The 27655-nt window shown below is 35.9% G+C and overlaps 2 protein-coding genes across 2 annotated transcripts; both read left to right on the forward strand.

The window, feature by feature from the left end:
• The first annotated feature begins 1187 nt into the window (after positions 1 to 1187).
• LOC110868478 (FT-interacting protein 3) lies at positions 1188 to 4674 on the forward strand. Its single transcript, XM_022117640.2, has 2 exons — positions 1188 to 1966; positions 2865 to 4674. The coding sequence occupies exons 1-2, from the start codon at positions 1362 to 1364 to the stop codon at positions 4561 to 4563; spliced, it is 2304 nt and encodes a 767-aa protein (XP_021973332.1). The 5' UTR covers positions 1188 to 1361; the 3' UTR covers positions 4564 to 4674.
• Positions 4675 to 19129: 14455 nt separating this feature from the next.
• On the forward strand, positions 19130 to 26784 carry LOC110868479 (presequence protease 1, chloroplastic/mitochondrial). Its single transcript, XM_022117641.2, has 12 exons — positions 19130 to 19881; positions 21999 to 22112; positions 22191 to 22373; positions 22471 to 22598; positions 22723 to 22912; positions 22994 to 23077; positions 23162 to 23259; positions 23886 to 24153; positions 24971 to 25133; positions 25761 to 25941; positions 26062 to 26133; positions 26247 to 26784. Exons 1-12 carry the CDS (start codon positions 19258 to 19260, stop codon positions 26389 to 26391), a joined length of 2250 nt encoding a protein of 749 aa, XP_021973333.1. The 5' UTR covers positions 19130 to 19257; the 3' UTR covers positions 26392 to 26784.
• The last annotated feature ends 871 nt before the right edge of the window (positions 26785 to 27655 follow it).

Below are 27655 nucleotides of genomic sequence, written 5' to 3' on the forward strand. Positions count from 1 at the left end.
ACTTTTCCAAAAAGTCATAAGTTGTTTTGAAAAGCTAAGCCAAACATGGTCGTAATATTATTTGTTTTATTTTTTAAAAAAGATAATAATAATGTAATCATGGAATGGGATCAAATACAAACACTTAAGTTTGTAAGAACCATAAGAACCAATACATAATTGACAAGTGTCCATCAATAAAAAATTAGTTTAGGGGTAATTTAGACTTTTTGACCATATTTATTTATAACTAATTAAAAATAATTACAAAAAATATAATCAGCACAACACTATATAATTAGCACAACATCATTAATCGTTCTTCATTATCAGCACATCGTCCTCGAATCGTTCTCCATTATCAACATAAACGACATTAGCACAACATCTTCAATCGTTCTCCATTATCAGCACACCAGATGTGCTGATTATATCTACTTTTGGTGTTTGTTTGTATTATTTTGTAATTAACACATAATCAGCACCTTATTAGCACAAATATAGAACACCTTTTGTTAACTTTTTTTAAAAAACACTTTTATAAATACAAAAAGGTATAGCAATATGGTACTCATATTAAAGATAAAAAAATACTTGATTTTATGGTATATATTTTAAAAAAAAAATAATGAAGTATATAAAAGTTATTTTAGTTTAAAAAACTTTGGTGGAATTTGTATTTAATAGAAAATGGTCAAATGACTAGCAATTTTACAAAATTACCCCTAATTTGTTAGTAGTAATTTTTAATTATAAGAGTTTTATTTATAATCAATATCAACCCTTGATTTAAATTAACAATGGTTCAGATCTGTTCTTACGGTTCTTATAATTAGCACTGTTTGTACAGGATCTCAACCCATGTAATCATTGTTGGGGCATTATACTACTACACCCCCTTTTTAACTTCAAGCTCCATAATGCTTATTTGCTAACTAGGACGCCACATGTTGAATAATGTCCAAAGAAGCGACTTGAACAGTTGAACTTCAAGCCCCGCTACACATGTTCTTAAAAAATAAAGGTACACTTTTAATAATACTGTATTAATGTATTAATGACATGAATAATATAAAGTGTTAAGTATCTTAACTCTTAAGCCATATATTTGATATTAACTTTTTTCAAAACAAGATATACAACTTTTAAATACAAGTTTTATTAATTAAAAATAGAATTACATCATATGCATATACATCCACATAGTTTGCCCATTCCTGGCAGGTAACTTCATTCTTACATAATTGAAAATCCCCCCTATTCCATGCAATAATCTGTCCATTTCCCCCTAAAACATCCCTCAAAAACTTCACAAAAAAACAATAACAATTTGCTACAAATTTCACAACAATCTAACCCTTTGACCCATAATAAGATTCACCATGCAACGTCCACCACCGGAAGAATTTGCACTCAAAGAAACCGCCCCAAAAATCGCGGGATCAGGCAAATACGTCGGCGACAAGCTCACCAGCACCTATGATCTCGTCGAACAAATGCAGTATCTCTATGTTCGAGTCGCCAAAGCCAAAGATCTGCCACCAAAAGATGTCACAGGAAGTTGTGACCCTTATGTTGAAGTCAAGCTAGGAAACTACAAAGGGATCACTCGACACTTCGAAAAGAAATCAAACCCCGAATGGGATCATGTCTTCGCGTTCTCACAGGATCGGATTCAAGCGTCGTTTGTTGAGATTGTGGTTAAGGATAAAGATGTGGTTATGGATGATTTTATTGGAAGAATATTGTTTGAACTTATTGATGTTCCGAAAAGAGTCCCTCCGGATAGTCCCCTTGCGCCGCAATGGTACAAGTTGGAAGATAAGAAGGGGGAGAAGCTTAAACACGGTGAGATCATGCTCGCCGTGTGGAGAGGAACCCAGGCGGACGAGTGTTTCTCGGACGCCTGGCATTCGGATGCTGCCACGGTTAACCGCGAAGGCGTGTCGAAGATTCGGGGAAAAGTTTATCTCTCTCCGAAACTATGGTAAGTAATCTAAATACAATTAGAATAATTACAAAGGAAATCTGATCCTACGGTAGAGGTAACGTTGTCTACATCTTACCCTACTCAGACCCTACCTTAATTTTGATATTGGTGAGATTTACTGAGTATGATGATAAGGACAAAAAAGGAAATCTAATAAAAAAGGGAAAAATTATCCAACGGAAACAAATGTTTTACTAAAGTCACTCGATTTTTTTTTCATCCAAAGTTGCTTAATTTTCATCTGGTGTTACAATCTTATGAATATTTTTTTTATAAAATGTTGTTAGTTAAGGTTGTGTGTTATGGTTTGCTAAATTTTCACGCCCCCTCCCACTTCAGCAAAGTCACACCCTCTACACCGCTCCTTCCCTTCGTGAATGGGCGTTAGCTCCACTACGCGTGAAGCCGCACACGCTCCTCCCATCTCCCTTTCCTTTGTTTCAACCAATAAGCTTTGGGCACATCACAATCGATTTTCTAAAACAAATTATTGATTAATTTAAATATTTTTTTATGCGTGATGGATAACGAAACCATTACACAACCTAGTGAATAAAAGTGAGTGAAAGTTTCTGGGTGATGTGACAATCACCTTTTGACGTGGTCATAAAAACCAGTGAAACCGTAACACATAGACTAAGTGATATTTTCTTTCAACTAACTTGAAATATGAGGTAATTGTTCATGACAAGTCAAATTAGGAAAAGATAATCACTAAATGTTTATATGCTTCATTTGCATTTCTTAATTATACAGTTTCATAACATTTATAAAAAAAAGGCATATGGTTGCAACAACTACTGGAAGTTGTTGAGACATTTAGGAACTACTCAAATCATATGTTAGAATATGTTACAGTCGATTACAATAAATCCTAACTAATATATTTTGACAGGTACGTTCGAGTTAACGTAATCGAGTGTCAAGACTTGATCCCCAGCGACCGCAACAAACCGGTCGAGGTCAGCGTAAAGGTGGCATTGGGTAATCAAGCATTCAGGACACAAATATCTCCTGTAAAAACAATAAACCCAATATGGAACGAAGATCTAGTGTTTGTAGCAGCAGAACCCTTCGAAGAAGCGTTAATGTTAACCGTAGAAGATCGAGGTAACAAAGATGAGATCCTAGGAAAATGTTTGTTGCCATTGTACTCCGTTCATCGAAGATGGGATAATAAAGCCGTACATTCGAAATGGCACAATCTTGAGAAACATACGGTGATTGATGGTGAGAAAAAAGAAGCAAAGTTTGCGAGTCGAATTCATCTACGAGTGTGTTTGGATGGTGGGTATCATGTGTTGGATGAGTCGACGAATTATAGTAGCGATTTAAGGCCGACCGCGAAGCAGATATGGAAACCGAGCATTGGGATTTTGGAGCTTGGGATTATAAGCGCGAAGGGGTTGTCGCCAATGAAGACACGAGACGGTCGTGGGACAACGGATGCGTTTTGTGTGGCGAAGTATGGGAATAAATGGGTTCGGACGAGGACGATTATTGATAGTTTTTCGCCGACGTGGAATGAACAGTATACGTGGGAGGTTTTTGATCCATGTACGGTGATAACGATTGGTGCGTTTGATAATGGGTTTTTGCATAAGGGGAGTAACGATTCGAGGATTGGGAAAGTGAGGATCCGGTTGTCGACGTTAGAGACGGAACGAGTGTATACACATTCGTACCCGCTTATTGCTTTACACACTTCGGGTGTGAAGAAAATGGGCGAGGTGCAATTGGCTGTGAGGTTTTCGTGCACTTCGTATATTAATATGTTGCATAAATACTCACAGCCGATTTTGCCTAAGATGCACTATGTGCATCCGTTGTCAATGAGTCAAACCGATAGGTTACGGCACCACGCGACCCAGATAGTCTCGACTAGGTTGGGCCGTGCCGAGCCACCGTTGAGGAGAGAGGTGGTTGAGTACATGCTAGACGTTTCTTCGCACTTATGGAGTGTTCGAAGAAGTAAAGCGAACTTTTTTCGAATAGTAAATGTGGTTAGTGGTTTTGTAGGGTTGATCAAATGGTTCGACTCGATATGCCACTGGACCAACCCGCTCACGACGCTTCTAATCCACGTACTTTTCGTGATACTGATACTGTCGCCGGAACTAATCCTACCTACAACTTTCCTATACTTATTTGTGGTCGGGATCTGGCGATACCGACGGAAACCGAGGCACCCTCCTCATATGGACATCCGATTATCACACGCGGATGCAGTGAACTTCGACGAGTTAGACGAGGAGTTCGACACGTTTCCAACTTCTAAAGGGCCACATGTGGTCCGAATGCGATATGATCGGTTAAGAAGTATTGGTGGTAGGATCCAGACCGTGGCGGGTGACTTGGCGACTCAAGGCGAGAGGTTCCACTCGTTGTTGAGTTGGCGCGACCCAAGAGCATCCGCATTGTTTGTGACATTTTGTTTGGTCACCGCGATTGTGTTGTATGTGATACCGTTTCAAGTGGTCGCACTTCTTTTCGTGTTTTACGTGTTGAGACATCCGCGGTTTCGAACCAAACTGCCTTCGATGCCTGCAAGTTTCTTTCGAAGGCTCCCATCTGGTGCAGATAGCATGTTGTAGTCGAGGAAATTGTATTTTCTAGTCTACCTTATTATTTGTATTTCACTATTTCCTTTATGAGTGTTATTGATTTGGAATGGAATGAGAAATATGGTAAGTCAAGTTGTAATATTTGTTAATCTAATCTAATGTGTAGAAATTAAATTATTTCAAATTCTTCTTCTTGGTTTTGAAAAAACTTAAGTTGTTTGACTCTCCGGATGCCAATAATTGTTCAAAATATTCGGATCCCATCAGTTCAAAAAAGATTTTGCATTTTCAATTAAATAATCAGCTTGAGGACAAAACGGAAAAAAAAAAAAAAAAAAGTTAACCAGATTAATATATGGGTTATGACATTAGGGTGGGGGTGGGGGGGGGGGGGTATGGATTCGGGGACTCATTCGGGGAAGTGGAGTCACCGATCGGTAACCACACCGTAGTGATTGAGTTAGGGTGTTTGAGTAGGAGAGAGAGAGAGAAATCGGTGAATAGTCACCGAAGGTGGAGAAGAGTGATGGAGGAGAGAGAGAGAGAAGAGAGAGTAGAGAACAACAAATCAAAATTTTTTTATTTTTTAATTGAGTAGGTGTTTAACCATACCTAGTGTTTGAGTAGAAAATGGGGAGTGGAATGGAGAGTTGACATGACATAATATTATTAGGTAGAGAATCACTCAAACACCCCTAGAGTGATTAACCATACCCCCACCCTTAGAGGCATATACATAAACGAGTCGAGACAGGGCGGGCTCAAGTACAAGCTTGAAATTAAACGAGCCAACAACCCGAGCCATGAGTCGAGCTTGGCTTGAGTTCGGCTTGGTTACAAAACGTTTTAGCTTGTTTTATTCAAACTCTTTTTAAGCGAGCTGCGAGTCGCGAGCTTTTTGAACAACCCTAGGCAGACAAGTGTATGTTTTTAGCTATACTACTGTTGCTACAAAACTTGTCGCAACCCGAATAGGAGTTGTGTAACAAGATAAATTCATCAACTAGATGAACACGAACTCTAAAACAGATCCAGAAATCAGAGCTATCAACGAGAGAGAATCGAAAGACTAATGAAATGAAACCCTAGAAGTTTCCTTTTATATTTGACGCATAGGGTTTTAGAGCGTTCACATCCCTTCCCCTAGTTTTATGTGAGTGGGTTCTGCATATTATAAAAAGTGGTTGTGAGTGGAGAAAAGAGAAAATGTTGCTGTTCATCCGTAAATTTGGGAGATACTGTTCACCCCATTAATTTTTTTATACTTATTGAAAGTGATTGTGAGTGAATGAGCGAGAGAAAAAAATAATGATAAATGTATAAAAAATGTTATTTAATTGAAAAAGAGAGAGAAACGATAATGATTTTTAGTATAATTATAGGAATGAAGATAGGGTAAGGGATATGAATCAACAAATTCCTAAAGAAGCCCAACCAGCAATAAGCCCCTAAGCCCTATTTTAAATAAATCTCCGGTTCATTCCAGCCAGTGGTGGACCTAGGATTTTTCTCTAATGAGGTCCCTTTTATTCAGTATTCTGATTTTTCACAACCGAACGTTAGAATTTTCGGGTCGATCGTCGTTCGGGTCGGGTCGGGCCAGGCTGGGGAGAGGAACATAATAAAATACAATATCATAACAAAAATATATAATCATTACATATAAGAAAACACACGATGACATTTGAAATGAAAAGAAATCCAAATTTTAAAGTACTTTATTTTTTTTTTTGAAAAGAGACTTTCATTACGAACCAGCCGCACCCGAAGACCGGGACGGACGAAACAACAAAACAGAACTACATAATTACAAAATTACACCAATCGCTCCAAACTATAGAACGAAAGGATGATCTAACCTTCAACCAGAAAAAGCCCAAAGACCTAACATAACTAAAAACATCTTCCACTTTAACCCGGGAACCCGTAAAAACCTTTTTATTTCTGGCCAACCAAATACACCAACATGTCGTAATTATTATACCTTGCAAAATCTTCTTTTTCATAGACCCCAATACGTAAACTTGTGAATTTCCAGGAGGTCTTTAATCGAGAAAGCGAAGATATCCGGGATATGGCACCATCTACTAACCTTCTGCCAAAGTAAAGAAGCGAACTGACACGAGATAAAGAGATGCTCTGCTGTTTCGTCTTCAAAACCGCAAAGAGGACACATCCCCACTTCAGACAAAATACCTCTCGCGACAAGGGCATCCGAGGAAGGAATGCGATTCAGCTCCAATCTCCAAACAAAGATATTACATTTTGCTGGAAGAGTGCAAAGCTCTGGACTGTATTAAATATGGCTCTCAAGATTCCATTGTAAAACTATTAATTTTAATGCTGAACTAATTGTGATAAATCTTGATTACAGAATAACATGAAAACTATTAATTTCATGCTTCAATCTACAATATCAAAGTAGAATAGGTCTGTGATAGATGACCATCAATGCCAAACTATAAAAATTACAAAAAGCATAAAATCTGAATGCATGTGTCTAACTGTAAAATTTTATGAATCAAATCACAAATACAAGATAACACAAGAAATAGTGACAAAACGGTGACAAAATCTTATTTATCCAACCCTAAAAGATTTGCCCCCCAAAATACCCAAATGATCTTACAATAGTAAGATCAAACAATACAAAGTACAGAAAGTACATAGATGATCATCAACTGATGATCAACAATACAAAAATACAAAGAATAATCTCTCAGATACAGATGAGAGATTATTCGTATAATCTCTGTCTCAAAACCCTAATGAAGAACAACAAGAGAGAGAAAGTGAACTGGTGAAGTGAACAAAGAGAGAGGAGATCAACTCTTTTATATCATGAAACTTTGTAAGTTTCATCTCAGCCCAGCACTTACAATCCAAAACAGCTTCAGTCCTCATATTTACACAAACCCCCTTAGATATTTTATCACCTGTTACAACAACTTAACAACCGTATTAGCCCAGTAACAACTATAGTAACAACCTTACTTAACAGGCCCAATCATACTCAAGTCCAACCAAACCAAGTGAATGATAATAAGCACACAGGCCCAATAATTTTAACATCCCCCCTTCATTCAATTGGTTTGAACATATCAATTAAGCCTAACTGTTTACAAAACTCTTCATGTTGTAAAGCATTTAGACCTTTTGTAAAAATGTCAGCAAGTTGACTTTCAGAGTCAACTTTAGTAGGACTTATAATGCCAACAGCCACTTTTTCTCTTAAGAAATGAAGATCCAATTCAAAATGTTTAGTTCTTTCATGAAACACTGGATTAGCTGCTATTGACATAGCAGATTGACTATCACAATTCAAAATCATTGGTAATTTACAGTTAACACTCAATTCAGACAACAAGTTTCTTAACCACATAATGTCACACCCCGATATTTCCACGTTGACCGGTGGGGAGTGGGGAGTATCGTGACGTAGTTGATATCATCATAGTCAAACAACACAATATATAAATGCACAGCGGAAGCAAAAGATAAATATATTACAATCCGAATATAAAGTAATATCAAGCATTACAACGGAAAGTAAAGGATCCACAGGCGGATCTTAAAACATAAACATTGTTCAACAGACTTTAGACGCCTAGATCTTGCAAGATTCCTTATTAACGCCCTGAGCTTCCAGCCAATTACGTTCAGTACCTGTCACTTAACCTTTTTGAAAAAATACGTCTGTTTACACTGGTAAATACACTCAACCGACTCATTTGAAAAGAGTTTAAGAAAATTGATTTAGATGCACCAGGCACAAAATATTTTGACACTTTGATTAAAATGCACAAGGCAAAATTAATCTTTTATAACTTGGGACAATTATATAAATAATCTTGTATACAGATTTACAGGTTCGTTATACGTTCAGGGCCCGATGTAGAAACCGAGTCAAGATTAACATACACGCCACAAGTATAAGCCCACAAGAGAGTGAGATACCGTTTCCCTTTAAGCAACTTTCAGTGTATGCCTACACCTCGTGCTTAAGGCGTGGCCATTTTATAATACAATGATATCAAGGATATCCGGGACATGGTCATTAACCCCTAAAGGCTTTTATTTCAAACAATACAGATTAAAACGGGTTACCTCAATAATTTAATCACAATACGATTAAACATTCAATACCCAACCAAGCGGTATTATTATAATACCGTATCCAAAGCCCGTATAGGGAAAATAAGTTAAGAGTATTTACCTGAGCTAAATATAAATTCAATCCCAGCCGTATATCAATTCAGCAAGCACAAGTACTTCTACCAGGGCTCTTAATCTGGAACGAAGGTTTTTAATAACCTATTAGATTTCTAACGGGTCTTTAATTAAGCCTATGCTTAGATCGGTTAGTTTTTAAAGAGGAAGATACGGTTCAAACGCATGATAAGGCGAAGACCGGTTTAGAATGTGGTTTTTGACCCGACAAGCTTGTATGCTTGTTTAATATGGGTAACTTACACACATTCTGGATTTTGAGACCAAAAAGATATGGTTTGACCCGTTTCAGCTAATTTATGCAAACTAGTCACATAAGCCGATCCGAACACAACAAGCGCATAACGAGTAACCATAAGAGTCATATACAGGTTTCCTAAGTTAATATGCCTTAAATATGTTGTGATATCAGTAGGATACCTTCCAATATGCCCAAAACGAGTTAAATCTCAATATAAGCCCCGAAGGTGTATTTTGGTCATTTACCTAAGGCATATATACTACCTGTCATACAACTAACTAAACGTCGTGACCATAAGGTATAACCTCGGAAGGTTATTCCCTATATACTATGGTCACCTAATGTGTTTGGTCGGATCCTAATGATCGACCAAACGGGTCGGGTTCGAAAGTATAAGCGATTGTTTAGATCGCTTACCTTACGACCCTACATAAGCACTAAACTAAAAGTGACAAGCTAAGCATGTTAAAACAGGTTTGGTATCAAAACAAACGGTTTTGATACCTAAGAGTAGTTTGGTTACAAAATACGCAAGAATATGCATTTTGGCCGAAACTACGACTCGTCACTGAGCCTAGATAACGTGATAATCAGTAGGTATAGTCACTAGGGACTATAGCCATCGTGATTACGCTCACGTTATGAAGTTCAAACGAACTTCGCATTGACCATAAACTGGTCAATGCAGAAAGTCAAACAAGGTTTGACTTTAACGCTAAAACGAATAAAAGAACGAAGGAACACTTACAAAGGGTCCCCGAAAGCTAATCTTGATCCAAGTAACTCAGGTATGAAGCAATGGCTTCAACTTAGAGCATTCTTAGATCAGATTTGTGGGTTTTGAAAGTGAATGGTTTGGGTATTTATAGTAAATGGACAACCGTTAGGATCGTTTCTCGAATATCGTGCTTTGATCTTGCCCCTACACTTGTTGCAACACCTTGGTACCCAAGTTTGGCCCCCTAACATCAGGGATTAACATGTGGCATTGGCCTTCGGAGTGTTTAGAAGCTATTTACAATTTATTAAACAACTTTTTCTGGTCTGAAGGGGCCTCGCGTGACGCCAAGGGGGCTAGGTGTCACGCTAAGGTCCTTCTGATCAGCAAACAGTTTCCAAAGCTTCCATTTCAGTCCCCGTTGAGTATTAAGGCCATTTCCGACATGTTTAAGGCTCGTTAAGTTAACTTTAAGGCCCTAAAATGATGCCTAAACTTTGTGGACATGAAACATGCTCAAAAATATCCCGGATTTCGGTTCGTTTGGTCGTACGATTGCGATGTTCGCTTAATTACGACGGAATGCGCATAAACGCGAAAGACGATCCAAATTGCGTGACGAATGGGTTTTTCTTATGCCAAACACTAAAATAAAATATTTTAGTGCTTACATAAAATTTTGGATGTCCGGGTGTATTCAGAACGTAAGTTATGCGCGAAAATGCAAACTCATGCACTTTTTGACGCTTTTAGTCCCCGAATGACCCACAAGTTTATTTTAGCACACCGAACCCCTTAAAGCCTATTTCTAAGCTATGTATAGGATATTTATGGTATGTTTAACTTATGGTCATGTTCCGGAATGTCCGTTATAGTTCAAATTGGCATATTTTCGCAGTTTGTCAATTTTAGTCCCTGGTCCTTCTACACTTGATCTTAACATGATTTCTTGCACTTTGAGCCCTCTAACTTGACTTTTAAGGGCCTTAAGACATAACCAAACTTTGTTAAGTCCTTGGGTAACTTTATGGTTACCCGAAAAGTCATAAATTTCAACGTTGACGCTTTTAACCCCTCGTATACGAATATTGTCATAACTTTCTCATATGATAGCGAAACTTGGTGAAATTTTTATCATGTATTCTAGTGAGCATAATTGATCGTTACAAAGCTTCGGGTTTGCTAAAAGGTCACTCAGAGGTATACTTTTAAACATGCTGACACATTTAACCCCTGTAGTTTGTAATCTCTCACTTTCTTTCACAATTAGTTTCGTATGATCCATGAATCATTCGTTTTAAGGGTATAAACATCATGTAGGGATATTGTAGGGTACATTTATCCATTGTTGACATTTTGAACACTTATATTCACATATTTTCCATGTTTGTCAACTTTAGTCCTTCTAGAGTATTCTTTCACACGTTCAAAGCTTATGACACGTGTCAATACATTATAGGACGTGAATTTTCGAGGTGTTACACATAAGCTCACAAGTAGCTGAGCACATAGCTCTGTACTCAGCTTCTGCAGTGGACCTTGAAACAGTGGCTTGTTTCTTGCTCTTCCAAGAAACAAGACACTCTCCTAGAAAGACACAATACCCATTTACTGATTTTCGAGTAGACAAACATTTTGCCCAATCTGAATCAGCAAATCCATATAGATCCAGGTTAACACTCTTTTTAAAACTTAATCCTTTACCAGGATTCTGCTTCAAATACCTTAACAACCTTAAGGCTAAATCTAAATGCACTTCTTTTGGGGTATGCATGAACTGAGTTAAAAACTGCACTGTATAACTAATATCAGGTCTTGTAAGAGACAAGTAAATCAATTTTCCAATAAGTTTTTGAAAGCCAGTAACATTTTTAAGTAATTGGTGATTTTTATCAATTTTAGAAGTGACCAAAGAACTTTGTTCTATTGGTGTATTAACAGGTTTACACCCTAAATAACCAAACTCATTTAAGAGTTCTAAACAATATTTTCTTTGATTAAGACAAACAATGTGTTTATCATATAACACTTCAATACCTAGAAAATATGTTAGAACTCCTAAATCTTTGATTTTAAAAGTTTCATTTAAAACATGTTTAACATTTTTAATCTCAATATCAGAATTTCCAGTAATCACAATGTCATCAACATACACCAACAGAAACACAGTAACACTTTCTTTGGACATAACAAACAAGGAATGATCACATTTGCTTTGCACAAAACCAATACTTAACAAGACATCAGTTAACCTTTCATTCCATTTCCTAGGTGCATGTTTAAGGCCATACAAAGATTTAACAAGTTTGCACACTTTTGATTCATTTTTTGAATAATATCCTTGTGGCAATTTCATATAGACATCTTCAGTTATAGAACCGTGTAAAAAAGCATTATCTACATCAAGTTGATACAATGGCCATTCAAAATACACAGCTAAAGTTATAACAACTCTAACAGAGACCATTTTAACTACAGGTGAGAAAGTCTCTCCAAAGTCAAGACCTTCTCTTTGATTAAAGCCTTTTGCAACAAGTCTGGCTTTAAAACGTTCAATTTCACCATTAGACTTATATTTAACTCTATATACCCATTTACAACCAATAGCGTTCCTACCTTGAGGAAGGTCAGCAAGAACCCAGGTGTTATTTCTAAACAAAGCCTCCATTTCTTTGTTCATAGCTTCTACCCACCTGGGATCTTTAGAAGCTTCCTCATAACAAGAAGGTTCAACAGTTTTATTTAAAGAAGCAGTAAAGCACAAATTATCAGCAGACAAGCATGAATAACTAACAACTTTATCTAAACTGTATTTAACTTTACTATTAAGCACAAAATTTTCAAATTTTTTAGGCACAACAACTTTCCTATTTGATCTCCTATGAGAAGAACTTGTTCCCTCAGATGGGCTGATCTCATCATGTGAGGTACTAGTGTCCTCTGCCCTACCAGATCATTCTCTATCACTACTTTCAACTCCAGTCACAGAATGTTGATGTTCAACATTACTTGGAGTGGCAGATGTAGAGGGGATTGGTTGCTGATCATCACCAATAACCTCATGAGATTCATGACTCCCCTCTTCATCATCGGGAACTACAGGATCAGTTGTTAATACTTCAACACTATCAAAAAAAGTTTAAATGATTTAAACTATTAGACAAAGTTTTATCTTGATTGGTTAACTGAATTGATTTATAAGGAAACATTGTTTCATAAAACTTTACATCTCTAGAATAAAACTCTTTTTTATTATCTAAACTCCATAACTTGTAACCTTTTTTAACATTTGAATAACCAATCAAGACACACTTTTCAGCATTAAAAGACAATTTATCTAAATCATTCAGAATAGTGCTAAAACACAAACAACCAAATATCCTAAGATGTGCAAGGGAGGGTTTAAAACCAAACATTAACTCATATGGACTTTTGCCTAGAAGAACGGATGAAGGTAACCTGTTAATTAGATAAACAGCAGTTAAGATGCAATCAGACTAGAAATTAAGAGGAACACCACTTTGGAACAACAGAGATCTTGCCAAATTTAAAAGATGTCGATGTTTCCTTTCAACCACACCATTTTGTTGTGGTGTATAAGAACAAGACGTTTGATGTAAAATACCTTTAGTTTTACAAAAATTATCCATTTTACTATTAACAAACTCAGTTCCATTATCACTTCTAAATATTTTAACCTTTTTCTTAAACTGAGTTAGTATTAACTCATAAAAACTTTCAATATTTTCGAAAACTTCCATTTTGTTTTTTAAAAGATAGCACCAAACAACACGAGAATAATCATCAACAACAATTAGAAAGTATTTAAACCCATCTCTACTAGTTACTTTATATGGTCCCCAAACATCTAAATGAACAAGATCACCTACATTTTTGGTTTTATGTTCACTTAATGGAAAAGGAACTCTAACTTGTTTAGCCCTATGACAAGTTTCACACGGATTTTTTACAATATCAACAACACCTAGATCACCTTTTAAGATTGACAAGATCTGATCAGCAGGATGTCCTAATCTACTGTGCCATAAATTACTGTTGTTCAAACTATTAAAACACAAATTAGCAAGATTACCACCTTTGTTAACAAAGTATAGACCATTATCCTGTTTACCAGTCACCAGGATTCTCCCTGATTTCGAATCCTGAAGCAAACAATTGCTTTCATTAAACACAACATTGATTTGATTATCTTTAGACAACTTGTAAACAGATAAGAGATTAACATTGTAAGTTGGAACAAAAAACACATCATTTAAAATGACATCTTTAGCAAGTTTTATACTTCCAATTTTAGAGACTTTAGCTTTGGTTCCATTAGGATGAGAAACAGTTAGATCATACTCAGACACATCAATACAGTTAAACATATCCTTATCAGTTTTGACCATGTGCTGATTAGCACCAGAATCACAAATCCAATTATAATCAAACCCAAAATTGATCAAACTAGAACAACAAACAAATTCTCCTAAAGAATTAAACACACAGCTAGACTCACCTCCCATATTAGAAGGTTGAGACTCAGTACTTGTTTTTTCACCCACAAGACTCAGAAGTTTAGCAACCTGTTCTGGAGTAAAAGGAGACACAGATGGAACAGATGACACATTTGACCTAGAGTTTGAAAATTTTTTCCCAACCTGACCTCCAGGTTTCTTTTTGAACCCTGAAGGGTACCCAACCAATTCAAAACATCTATCAACAGTGTGACCAATCTTATTACAATGAGTACATTTAAGGTTAGGATTAGGTCCTCTAACTTCTTTTCTTTTTTGTTCAAAAGTTTGATTTGTTTTAGAAACAAAAGACACATTTTGACTTTTTGATCCTGCACTTGTGTTTCTATGTGATTCTTCTCTGGACACAATTGAAAAAGCAACCTTGACTGAAGGTAATGGCTCTCTAGTTAACAAATTTGTTCTTACAGGTTGATAGACATCATCTAAACCCATAAGAAACTGCATAAGTTTGATTAAAGTAGAAAAGTCATTATAATCTTTAGCTGCTTGACATGAACAAGTAGGCAGTTGAAGAACAGCATCAAATTGTTTCCACATTGTGTTTAGTTTATGATAATATTCAGAAACTGAACTGCCATTTTGAGTAATACAGTTGATTTTTTTTTATAAAGATCATACACTATAAGGCCATCAACTTTATCATAAGTTTCTTTCAAGTCTGTCCAGACTTCAGAAGCTAATTTTGAAAAAACTTGTCCTAAGTACAATTCTTCTGAAACAGAGTTTAATAACCAACTTAAGACAACAGAGTTACATCTGTCCCATTGACTACTTAAAACAGGATCATCAGTATTCTTTTTACATTTACCATCAATGAAACCAAACTTATTTTTAGCTTCAAGAGCCAATTTCATAGCACTAGACCAAACCCTATGGTTCTCAGTACCTTTTAATTTTATACCAACAATTGTTAAAGAACTTGAATCACTAGGATGTAAAAACAAAGGGTCACCAATATCTAACTTGTTAATCAAGGTCTGAGATGAACCAGCATTATCATCTTTACCAGTCATGATTAAACAATCACAGATCACAAAATACAAACAACAAATGTAGCTCAGATAATATTAATCAATACAAGTATAAGACTCAAAGGCGAAGCTGTATCAGTGTCAAGATTCCAGGTTCATCACTTATAGTGCCTGGACATGTCTTAATACAGGAGCCAAACAAAAACAACAATTCAAGAAAGAAAAACACAACAAATACAATCAAATAAAATGCCGGTCCTCATTACCCCGACTTCAACTAATCCAATCAACAGAAAATAAAGAGAGGAGAGATAGAACAATCTCACAGTGGGTGCTAGCAACTCCAAAAAACCCAGATCTAAAGTTCACAAGAACTTGTAGATCCAAATCAGTCAACAACAAGAGCGATACACTGGTCAGTTTGCCCTAAATCTTCAAGGATTTAGAGACTAACACAGAGTATAGCAAACACCAGAAGAGAGGAGATCTTCACCACTTCCAAGAAACCCTAGTTAGGGTTTCAACGTCTCGGATACAACGGGATCTAACACTAACAGACAACAGATCTGCACACTTGAAGCAGACCTAACACAAGAACAACAGAAACAAATCAGATCAACAGCGGAAACAAGATCGAATCAAGAGCTAAAGCTCTGATACCATGTAAAATTTTATGAATCAAATCACAAATACAAGACAACACAAGAAATAGTGACAAAACGGTGACAAAATCTTATTTATCCAACCCTAAAAGATTTGCCCCCCAAAATACCCAAATGATCTTACAATAGTAAGATCAAACAATACAAAGTACAGAAAGTACACAGATGATAATCAACTGATGATCAACAATACAAAAAATACAAAGAATAATCTCTCAGATACAGATGAGAGATTATTCGTATAATCTCTGTTTCAAAACCCTAATGAAGAACAACAAGAGAGAGAAAGTGAACCGATGAAGTGAACAAAGAGAGAGGAGATCAACTCTTTTATATCATGAAACTTTGTAAGTTTCATCTTAGCCCAGCACTTACAATCCAAGACAGCTTCAGTCCTCGTATTTACACAAAGCCCCTTAGATATTTTATCACCTGTTACAACAACTTAACAACCGTATTAGCCCAGTAACAACTATAGTAACAACCTTACTTAACAGGCCCAATCATACTCAAGTCCAACCAAACCAAGTGAATGATAATAAGCACACAGGCCCGATAATTTTAACACTAACAAAGAACAATGGGGAATTTACCTATATATTAAAAAACGAAGTAAATGAACAGTAGTAAATAATTAAATATTAAAAAGAGAAATTAATTAACAGTAATAAAAATATAAATGAATTACTAGTATTGGGTACCGGTATCGGTATCAAATTTACCAAACTGAGTGTATTTTCGGCATTCGTTCGGCACTGGTATTCATCGGGTTTTACCCTCAAATATCGGTGCCATACCAGTATCGACCGTATCAAGCCGTACTGTGTCAGGTATATTCGGTACCGGTACCCACTTTTGGGGATTTCGGTAACGGTATTTTCGGTACCGGATGGTACCGAGCTCATCAAGACCTGTAGCAACGTAGCAATGCAAGTAATTAAATATTAAAAAGAGAAATTAATTAACAGTAATAAAAATAGAAATGAAAACTGAGTGTATTTTCGGTATTCGTTCGGCACCGGTATTCATCGGGTTTTACCCTCAAATATCGGTGCCGTACCAGTATCGACCGTATCAAGCCGTACTGTATCAGGTATATTTGGTACCGGTACCCACTTTTGGGGATTTCGGTAATGGTATTTTCGGTACCGGATGGTACCGAACTCATCAAATCCTGTAGCAACGTAGCAATGCAAGTAATTAAATATTAAAAAGAGAAATTAATTAAGAGTAATAAAAATAGAAATGAATGAATAGTATTGGGTACCGGTATCAAATTTACCAAACTGAGTATATTTTCGGTATCCGTTCGGCACCGGTATTCATCGGGGTTTACCCTCAAATACCGGTGCCGTACCAGTACCGACCGTATCAAGCCATACTGTATCAGGTATATTCGGTACCAGTACCCACTTTTGGGGATTTCGGTAACGGTATTTTCGGTACCGGATGGTACCGAGCTCACAAAATCCTGTAGCAACGTAGCAATGCAAGTAATTGCACAGTTTAGCTTACTTTTCATACACACAGTAAATAAACTGTATTTCGTTTGAATTAGGTTTTATATACACAACAACTCATTTTGCTTTATTTTTTGTCTTTTTACGTAATGAATGAATTGTAGCATGTAAAATTAACTTGGATATTTAGATTATTGATGAGCAAATCGTATCAAATCCTGTAATCAAACCGGTATCGTATCGGTACCAAATTTACTATACCAAATCATTTTTGGTACCCACCTTTTGGCATTTTTAGAATCGTTACTTTCGATTCGACACCGGTCTAGCACGATACCTATATTTATTGATTTTTACCTTCAAATACCATACCGTATTGTACCCAGCATTTTCGGTGCCGGTACCTAATTTCGATGATTTTCCGGATCGGTACTTTCGGTGCAGTTACCGGTACCGAGCTCATCCATATTTTAACGTGTTAGCACCGTAATAACTGAACTGAAAACAACCGAATTTCCAACGTGTAGCACGTGTGGGTCCTATTATTATATATTAGGTTATTTAAAATCGCTTCTTTTAGGACGGATTGACTATCCTTTTGACGACATTTTTATTTATGTTTTGATATTCGGTATTCGGTATCTGCTTGCCGTTACTGACACACGTTTTGCAGTCATTGAGTCCCCCGCAACGCGCGAGTGGAATTTAACTAGTTGGGGATAATTTACTAAGCTTAAAACCTTTAAAAAGAAAACAAATAAATAACAAAAAGGCTGAAAAGAGTGAATCAAAAGAGCTGAACGGTTTATTGCATTAAAATTAGATTACGATTTTGCCCCTATGGTTATATTACTTTTACCCTTTTAGTTCAAAAAGAATCTTTTAACATCTGAGCCCTCAACGTCTTTTTTTCTAACTCTTTTGGCCCCCAACGTCTTTTTTCTAACCCTTTTGGCTCCTAAAAGTGAATGGACGAGGTTAGTGTTAGGGGCCAAAATGGTTAGAAAAAAAGACGTTGGAGACTCAGATGTCAAAAGATTATTTTTGGGTTAAAAGGGTAAAAGTGATATAACCACAGTGGCCAAAATCGTAATTTACTCATTAAATTATGTTTGATTATGTTTTAAAAAAATACACACACACACAAAAACCGGCGTACAATAGCCTGAACTCATGACCTCTTTGTTATTTAATAAAGGGATTTATCACTACATCAGCTTTACTATTAATACTATGGGGTCCAATTAAATGTCATCGTGTGTTTTCTTTTAGCCTTTTTGATCTTTTTTATTAGTAATAATAATTATGTATACATACATATTAATTCATAACATGTTAAAGAATAGTTGTTTTGTCTTGTATCTGGTTTTTTTTTTTTTTTTTTTTTTTTTTTTTTTTTTTTGCGTTTCTAATAGTAAATTTTATGTTTTTCAATTATGTAACAAAATTTAACTTTTATAATTTGCCACGAAGGTTTTACCTCTTAATATTCTCATACGTGTCGGTGTAAAATTGATTTTGTCTACACTTTACATCACATGTTATAAATTAATATGTACACATAATTTTATGATTTTCATTTTTTGTAACAAAATTTGACTTTTTATAATTTGCCATGAAGGTTTTACCTTTTGACTTTCTAATACGTGTCAGTGTAAATTCGACTTTGTCTACTTTTTACGTTGCATGAATCACTTAGTGTTAGAAATTCATATATTTATTTTACGTTTTTTCCGGTTTTGATTGTCGTTCGATTGCCGATTTTACGCCCCACACTGCACTTAGAAAGTTGAGGGCACTAGGTGTTTTTCCATCTCCTCACCAAAATAGCTAAAACCCCAAAACCCACCGCCCATACAAGGCCTAGGTTTCCACTCCGCATCTCGCCGCCGTGAACCGCCATGGCCTCTCCACTCACAAAACTCCTCCTCAAATCCACCACCGGAAACCTCATCCTCCGCCGCGAACTCCGGCGAGCCAAATCCGACTCCACCACCAAAATGCAGATAATGATTCGATCGTTCGAGTCAATCGACAAAAACCTTCACTGGCAGCTTCCACCGGACACTCGTAAGATCGGACTACCGTCAACGAGATCATTATTCACCGTGTTAAAATCACCTCATGTTCATAAGAAGGCGAGAGAACAGTTTCAAATGAAAATCAACAAGGAGATGCTTGTTATGGAAACGAAACGGCATGAATTGCAGAAGAAGTTCTTCTGGCTGAAACGACAGCGTATTTTTGGAGCTCAGTTTGAGATCCTATTTTCGTTCAAAACGCGATTGGATAAACAGAAGTTGCAGAGTGTGCTTCTGGAGTCTGGATCTAAACCTCGAGTGAAGGAAGGTTCTGGAAGCGATAAGGTTGAAGAACGTGATGTGTTGAAGGCGATTAGTTCGTTGTTACGTGACGGTTTGTCTTCCGAGGGTTTGGATTGTTCGGTTAATGAGATTGAGGCTTCTGTTGATGGAATCAGTGGTGGATTGTTTCCTCATGGAGTTGCTATGATGATTCCTTCCGTTGTAAGTTGTTTTTGATTGATGTTTTGTTGAAATGAGTTTTTAGGTTGTTGATAACTGTTTTTTAGGGTTTAGATGAGGTTTTAGGGTGAAATTAGGTGTTTATAATGAGTGATTTGAAGTTTATATTCATTCTGTTGCTTGGTTTTATAAAGCTAGAGGCGCACAAAAGCGACGTCTAAAACCGAGGCGCGAAAAAGCAGCGAGCTTTTCGTACCCGAGGCGCAAGCTAATTATATATATTTTTATATATCCCATACGTTTTTAGCATTCCCTACCCAAAATATAGCTACAAGTAAGGTTTTTAGGTTTTTGTATGATTTTAGCTGCATGTACAAGCCAAAAAAACCCAAGGTACACCAGTTAGGTGCATAAAAACGCCTCGGGTACAAGAGGCACGCGCCTAAGGCCAAAAAAGCCCCGAAAAATCCCAAAAAAGCGTGCCTTTTTGGGGCTTCTTGTAATTACTCTAGGCGCTGAGCGAAAAAGCCCCAGGGTGTGAGCCTTGTTGCGCCTCGCGTCGCGGTTAAGCGCGCCTGAGGCGCGCTTTTTAAAACCAAGTTCTGTTGTAAGATGTTTTTGATTGTTGTTTTGTTGAAATGAGCTTGTTAGGTTTTGATAATCGATGTTTTAGTGTTTAGATGAGTTATTTTGGGTGAAATTAGGCGTTTGCAATAAGTAATTTGAATTTAATTTTTATTTTGTTGTAAGATAGTATTGATTGTTGTTTCATTGAAGTAGTCAGGTGTTGTTTGGATTGCTTGTTTAAACATCTTTGAAAGCTTATATAGGGTGAAATCTTGGTTTAAAAAAGCACGCCTTAGGTGCGCTGAAGCACAAAGTGACCCTAGGCGCAAAGAGTTGCGCCTTGTGTGACATAAGGCGAACTCTATACAAAAGGCGAGCTTTTTTGGAAAAAAATCCCACTGAGGCGCGCGCTTTTGTACAAAAGGTGTTTTTGTGCTTTAAAGTGTTATACATGTTGCTAAAATGGTTGTACATTTATATGATTTATACATTAAATCATATATAAACCTTATTTATAACTATATTTTGCGTAAGGGTTGCTAAAAGCCTATAGGATATATAAAAAATATATATAAGCACCTTGCGCCTCGCTTACGAAAAGCCCTCCGCTTTTGCGATTTGCGCTTTGATTTTAGACCATGTCGCTTTTGTGCGCTTTGCGGTTTTATAAACCAAGGGTGAAATTAGGTGTTTGCAATAAGTAATAATATGAAATTCTTTTAAGGAGATTTAAGGGTGAAATTAGGTGTTTACTAATTTCGACTATTTGCATCTCTATATTACTTTTAAGGATGACAATGCTTAGTTCTTTGCCCGCATTACTTATCAATTCTATGATCCCGTTTCAAGTAGGTAGAGATTTAGTTGAATTAGGGCTTTTGATTAGTGACGTGACTATGGCTTCTGGAAGTCAGATGGATATTTAGGTCATATTTATTTTTGTTTAGCCGTAGGTCTACTGTTGTTCGTTTTACAGTTAGTTGTTTTCAATCAATGTCAAAACTCAACAGTTACTGTATCAATTTTGATATTAAGAATATACATTTTGAAGGCGGCAGCAAATCCTCTCGGACTCAATTTTGGGCATGATTTGTTTGTTATACAATTTTGATTGCCTCATTTTACTTCTGTTACACTTGCAACTGAAGTAAACTTCATTATTTGAAATTGCCACCTTAATTACTTGTAAGTTGTAACAATATCACATAACCTAAAGTATTTTATAAGTGACTACAAAAGAGAAAACATTACACCATAAGCTAATTTCATCATATTTTAGCTTGTTAGGATCGTAAGCAAAATTCATGAAAGGGCCCCATATTAGGATTTGCTTTGGGCTACTGAAAAGGTTGGGGCACACTATGTTTTCTAATGATTATGTATTTTGTTATGATATTGTATTTTATTATGTCCCCAACCCGACCCAACGATCCGGCCCGAAATTTGTAACTTTTGGTTGTGAGAAACTTGACCACCTAAAAAGGTGAACCCATAGGGAAAAAAAATCCTGGATCCGCCACTGCTTAACACTTTTATTTTAAAACTTCAGAATGTTGTTATTTACCTATGTGTTTTGATATTTTTTTTAATAGGCGATGCCGGTTCTGAAAGCTAGAGTAGACAGTGAAGGATCAAAGGCTTCATCTGGTCAATTGATAGAAAAGTTTATTTTGAATAATCCTCAGCGTCCAGCTGTTGAGCTCCAGGTATCGTTTTGTTCAACTCGGATTATAAGTTGTTAAGTGTGCAAATGCTAATGTGCATCTTTTGTATGCTCTAATCAGTCTAACGAATCAGTAGAGAAATATAACTTTGAAAAACTCAGAGTATCCATGACTGAAAATGATCTTACTGAATTGTCTCGTGTGACACGTGATCTACAACTCAACCCTCCAAAAGTTCAAAAAGCTGTTCCAAACTTATCCGTGCAGAACATTAAGAAAAAACATATGGAAACTCCGACAGAGGTAATAGTGTAACACGTAACATCTTTTTCATATATTGTATGCATTGTTTCGTGGCTTGATGATCGTTATGAAACATGAATATTCGGAATGCTTGTAGGTTGGAGATATCAATGGGGTAAAAGTATTGCAGCATGAACTCTTTACGAATGATGTTCTGTATGCTGATTTAGCGTTTGATATGACTTCACTTAAGCCTGAGCTTCTTCCGCTAGTTCCACTTTTTTGGTAAGATATTGATTTGGAGTCATAAATCAAGTTTTCACATCAATCAGACATCATCTTACGCCAAATTGTTTTTTTAATATTATTTTGTAGTTTTTTAATATTATTTTACTATATTGTTGAACAGTCAATCATTACTTGAAATGGGTACAAAAGATCTGAACTTCGTACAGCTTAATCAGTTGATTAAAGAAAAGACAGGTGGAATATCAATATACCCTTACACGTCATCAAAGCAAGGTTCAAAGGATCCTGTTAGTTATATAATGGTTCGATGCAAAGCCATGTCAGCAAGCACTGAAGATTTGTTTAATCTGGTATTTTCACTTTGTCAGTTTCAGTTTCATTCGGTGGAGTGCATACAAGTATAAAGTGTTTATAGATTTATTTTTTTGTAGATAACGTGTGTTCTAAAAGAAGCCGAATTCACAAATCAAAAGCGTTTCAAGCGGTTTGTCTCGCAAAGCAAAGCAAGATTAGAGGTATTTATCGAAGCTGTCGACCGTTTTATATCACAACTATTTCTACTAAGTGGTTTCATTTCATAGTTTGTTATTTTTTTGTAGAATCAATTAAGGGATGGTGGTCATCTTCTTGCAGCTGCACGGCTAAATGCAAAGCTAAATCATGCAGGATGGATTGCTGAACAAATGAGTGGTATCAGGTATGACTTTATGGGTGTAGTGATGTACACCTTTATTAACGTATGGTTTAAGATTTTTTTACAGTGGATATATAAACAAGAGTAAAATGCCATTTTCGTCCCTGAGGGTTGGCCATTTTTGCGACTTTCGTCCAAAGCTTTATTTTTCTGTATCTGGATCCAAAAGGTATGAAATCTTGCCATTTTCATCCGGCTCGTTAACTCCGTCCATTTTTCTTCGTCCAATTCGGACTTTTTCACTAAATACCCGTGAAAAAAGACCGAATTGCTCTTTAAGTTAGCAAAAAAGACAGAAATACCCCTGGCTTAACGGATAATGATGGATTGAGTTAATGAGTCAAATGAAAATGGCAAGTGAAAAAGACCAAATTGCCCCTTAACAAAAAAGTCAGAAGTACCACTGTCTTAACGAAGAAAAAATGGATGGAGTTAACTAGCTGGATGAAAATGGCAAGATTTCAAACCTTTTGGATCCAGATGTGAAAAAACAAACCTTTGGATGAAAGTCGCAAAGTTGGCCAAACCTTAGGGGCGAAAATTGCACTTTACTCAATAAACAATAACAAAACAAATATTGATCCTGATTCATGTTAACATGTTAATTAGAATTTAGCATACCTGTGCAGTTACTTGGAATTCTTGAAAGATACGGAAAAGAAAATCGAAGAACAGTGGAGTGAAATTTCTGTTTCCCTTGAAGAGATTCGAGGAGCCATGCTCTCCAAGAAAGGCTGCCTTGTAAATCTCACTTCTGATGGAAAAAACCTTAAAAATGCTGAGAAATACGTACGAAATTTCCTTGACTTTCTTCCAACTACTTCCCCGCTTACCACATCGTCTATTTCAAATGCACTACTTTCGTCTGAGAATGAAGCATTTACGATACCTACCCAGGTTAGTTTGTGTTTCTTGGTCAATTGGTTATTTTGTTAGAGGTGGCAAAATAGGCTGGTCACATGGATCGGATAATGGGTCAAAATGGGTAATTTTTATGCTATGCAGTTAATGCACTAAAATATTGGATATCGGTCAAGGTCTGATATTTTGAGATATAGGTTATTGTGGTGGGATATTGGTAATTTTAATATCATGCTGAATTGATATATATATATATATATATATATATATATATATATATATATAGCAATTTAACACTTAACAATTCAGTATATTCTCCTACCAATAACAAATTAACTTTTTGCAACTTGCAAAACACTAACAATTGTAGCAAGCAGGAACTGATTAAGACTTAGAACACTAACAATCTAACATGTAACACTAACAATTAACACTTAAAACACTAACATTTAACACTAACAATTAATAATTGAGACTTAAAACACTAATAGCCGCAATAAGAAGAAAGACGGATGGAAGAACTATGAAGTAAGAAGAAAGGTACTGATATCGGGAAAATCCGTGATATATCGGTCAATATTGCCGATAATATTGGTACCGATATTCTGACCGGTATCTGACACTAATATTTTACATAGGGACCGATAACCGATATATCAGTGATGTATCACCGATATTAATTGCATAGTGAAAGTTATATAAATTCAAGAGGTTTTAAGCTAATCCTTTTTTTACTCGTTTGACCTGTTAGAGGTGGACCATAACCCGGACTGACCTACTCACAAGTAAATGAGTCAAAATTGCCGACTCTAGTTTCTGTCTTTTGTTTGTTAAACTTGAAATCTTGTTGCAGGTAAACTACGTCGGAAAAGCAGCTAACATCTATGAAACTGGTTACCAACTTAAGGGGAGTGCTTATGTTATATCTAAATATATAAGTAATACATGGTTGTGGGATAACATTCGAGTTAATGGTGGGGCGTTTGGAGGCTTCTGTGATTTCAACACTCGTTCAGGTAGTTCCTTATACGATGTGTTCATGTTTCGCTAGTAGCAATTAGCAAAATGGGTGTTTTTTTTTTTTGTTTATGCTGTTCTGAATGGTTTGGGTGATCTAAACTATAATATCAGCGTAATGATCTTATTTTTAGAGTAAAGTACACAGATGGTTCTTGTGGTTTGTCAAAATTTTTGATTTGGTCCCTGGCTTTCCAAAAGTACACAGATGGTCCCTATGGTTTGCATTTTGTAACGCATTTAGTCTCCAGCCAACAAATCTAAAGGTTTCAGCACGTCCAAGTTAGGGACTAAATGCGTTACAAAGTACAAACCACAGGGACCATCCATGTACTTTTGGAAAATGCTGGGGACTAAATACGTTACAAAGTGCAAACCACAAGGACCATCCATGTACTTTTGGAAAGCTAGGTCTAAATCCAAAATTTTGGTAAATCACAGGGACTATCCGTGTACTTTACTCTAATTTTTAAAATAAAACAATTTAGAAGGTTTTTATGCATTTTAGAAATGCCTTTTGGTTTCTTTGACCTGCTTTTCATGTTATCTAATTTGTAAAGTTTTGCCCATTTGACTTATGAGATCAAATATAACACAAACGTAATATAACTTACCTTTATATACAGGAGTTTTGTCATTCCTATCGTATCGGGATCCTAATTTATTGAAGACACTAAATGTATACGATGGAACATCGGATTTTCTACGTCAACTTGAGATTAATGATGATGCTCTTAAAAAGGCCATTATTGGGACTATTGGTGACCTAGATTCATACCAACTACCTGATGCCAAAGGCTATACTAGGTATTCATCTTTTTCTTATATTTACCAAAAAACACATTTTCTTTAATGATGGTTTTCTTTCTTTCTTTTATGTTGGGGGTCATGGGCGTTGTAAAATTGATGCGCTCGCTTGTTTTGCAGTTTATTGCGATACGTATCAGGGGTTTCGGAAGAAGACCGACAAGCAAGACGTGAAGAGGTGTTATCAACAAGGTAAAATCCACAATCTTTTTTTAGATTGCAGTTGTTATTGAATCTATATATTAGCAAAGAACTTATTGCAAAAAAACTTATGCTTATACATCTTTTTACCAACTCTACGAAAGGCCGAGCGACTTTAAGGAATTTGCGGACGTAGTTGATGCCATCAAAGATAAAGGCGTGGTTGTTGCGGTGGCATCGGAACATGATGTTGATGCTGCAAACAAGGAATGCTCAAACTTGTTTCAAGTGAAGACATCCTTATTATAAGGTCTTCTTTTAAAATCATTGTTTTCTTCCTTGGGTTACTAGTTATAGCACGTCTCGAAAGCATGCGGCACATAATGGTCTGCGTTTAGTAGACATGGCAGCCGTTCGGGTTCAGGTCAATTTTGCCGCATTAATCGACAGTTATTCAAGTGATATTTGTAAACATTATATGTAGCTTTTTTTATTTATTTTTTTATTTTGGGCTTTTGGAGGTAGCCCTTAGATTGGGAAGGGAAAGAGCCTTTTGTCAGTTGGGCCTAACTAAAAACCTATTCTTCACATTGTCGTTCGTGTAGCCCATTGGGTTTCTTGCTGTTTTGGACCTTTTATGTTGTCATAAAATGATCCTGATCGGTTCTAATTTAGATCCATTCTTAAAAGATTATTTCTATATTTTTATATATACTGACATTTGTAACATTATTAAGTATTCTCTTTGGCTCTATAATTTCAATCATAATGGATTCATATTTTGTGGTTATATTATATATTCATAAATAATATTTGTTTTATAAACATATATTTGAAAGTTAAGTTATGGAAAGATGAAAAACTTAGAAATATCGACATCAAATTCTAACAAATATGTACTACGTATTCGAAGACATGCCTTTAGCATGAAGAGAAATTTGATAAGCGAGTGAAAGGTGATATGTGATTATTGGTCACGTACGACATTCATTATAGCTGGAGATATGGAGTTAAAAGTCTATATTCGCTTGCAGTTCGCGTATATGTGCTTACTGAAGTAACTTACTAAAACTATGTTCATTTTGTGCAAATTTCTCAAGAGTGATCGTAGGCGGAATGTTACTCATTGTGTACACACCTCTTATGGCGATTACAAAGTGTTAGTTCGACACGTATATGGAATAATCTTTTTTTCTATAACATCCAAATACTTGTACTATTTCCAAATTTTTATATAATACAACGATAAAGGAGTTCAAATGTCTATTGAATACCTTGAAGTCTTATAAGAAAATTAAGAAAAAAAAATTCAAGATGCTAATTATTTAGATAAATATTCTATAACGTATTATTTGATCACATGTAAGACTTGATTATTATATCTAGTGAGCTCCTTTGTTTCCAACTCCAAACTTATTATTTTAACATTTTCTCTGTTAACAGTCGTAGGAATTTTGCATAAAATATTATGTGTTCATTTAGTTTTTTTAAATATAATTTTTCTCTAAGATGTTACATGTTTTTTTTTTAAATATTATGTGTTCAATTAGTTTATTTAATGTTCATACGTGAC

This window comes from Helianthus annuus, chromosome 7 (assembly GCF_002127325.2).
Source record: "Helianthus annuus cultivar XRQ/B chromosome 7, HanXRQr2.0-SUNRISE, whole genome shotgun sequence".
NCBI classification, from domain to species: Eukaryota; Viridiplantae; Streptophyta; class Magnoliopsida; order Asterales; family Asteraceae; genus Helianthus; species Helianthus annuus.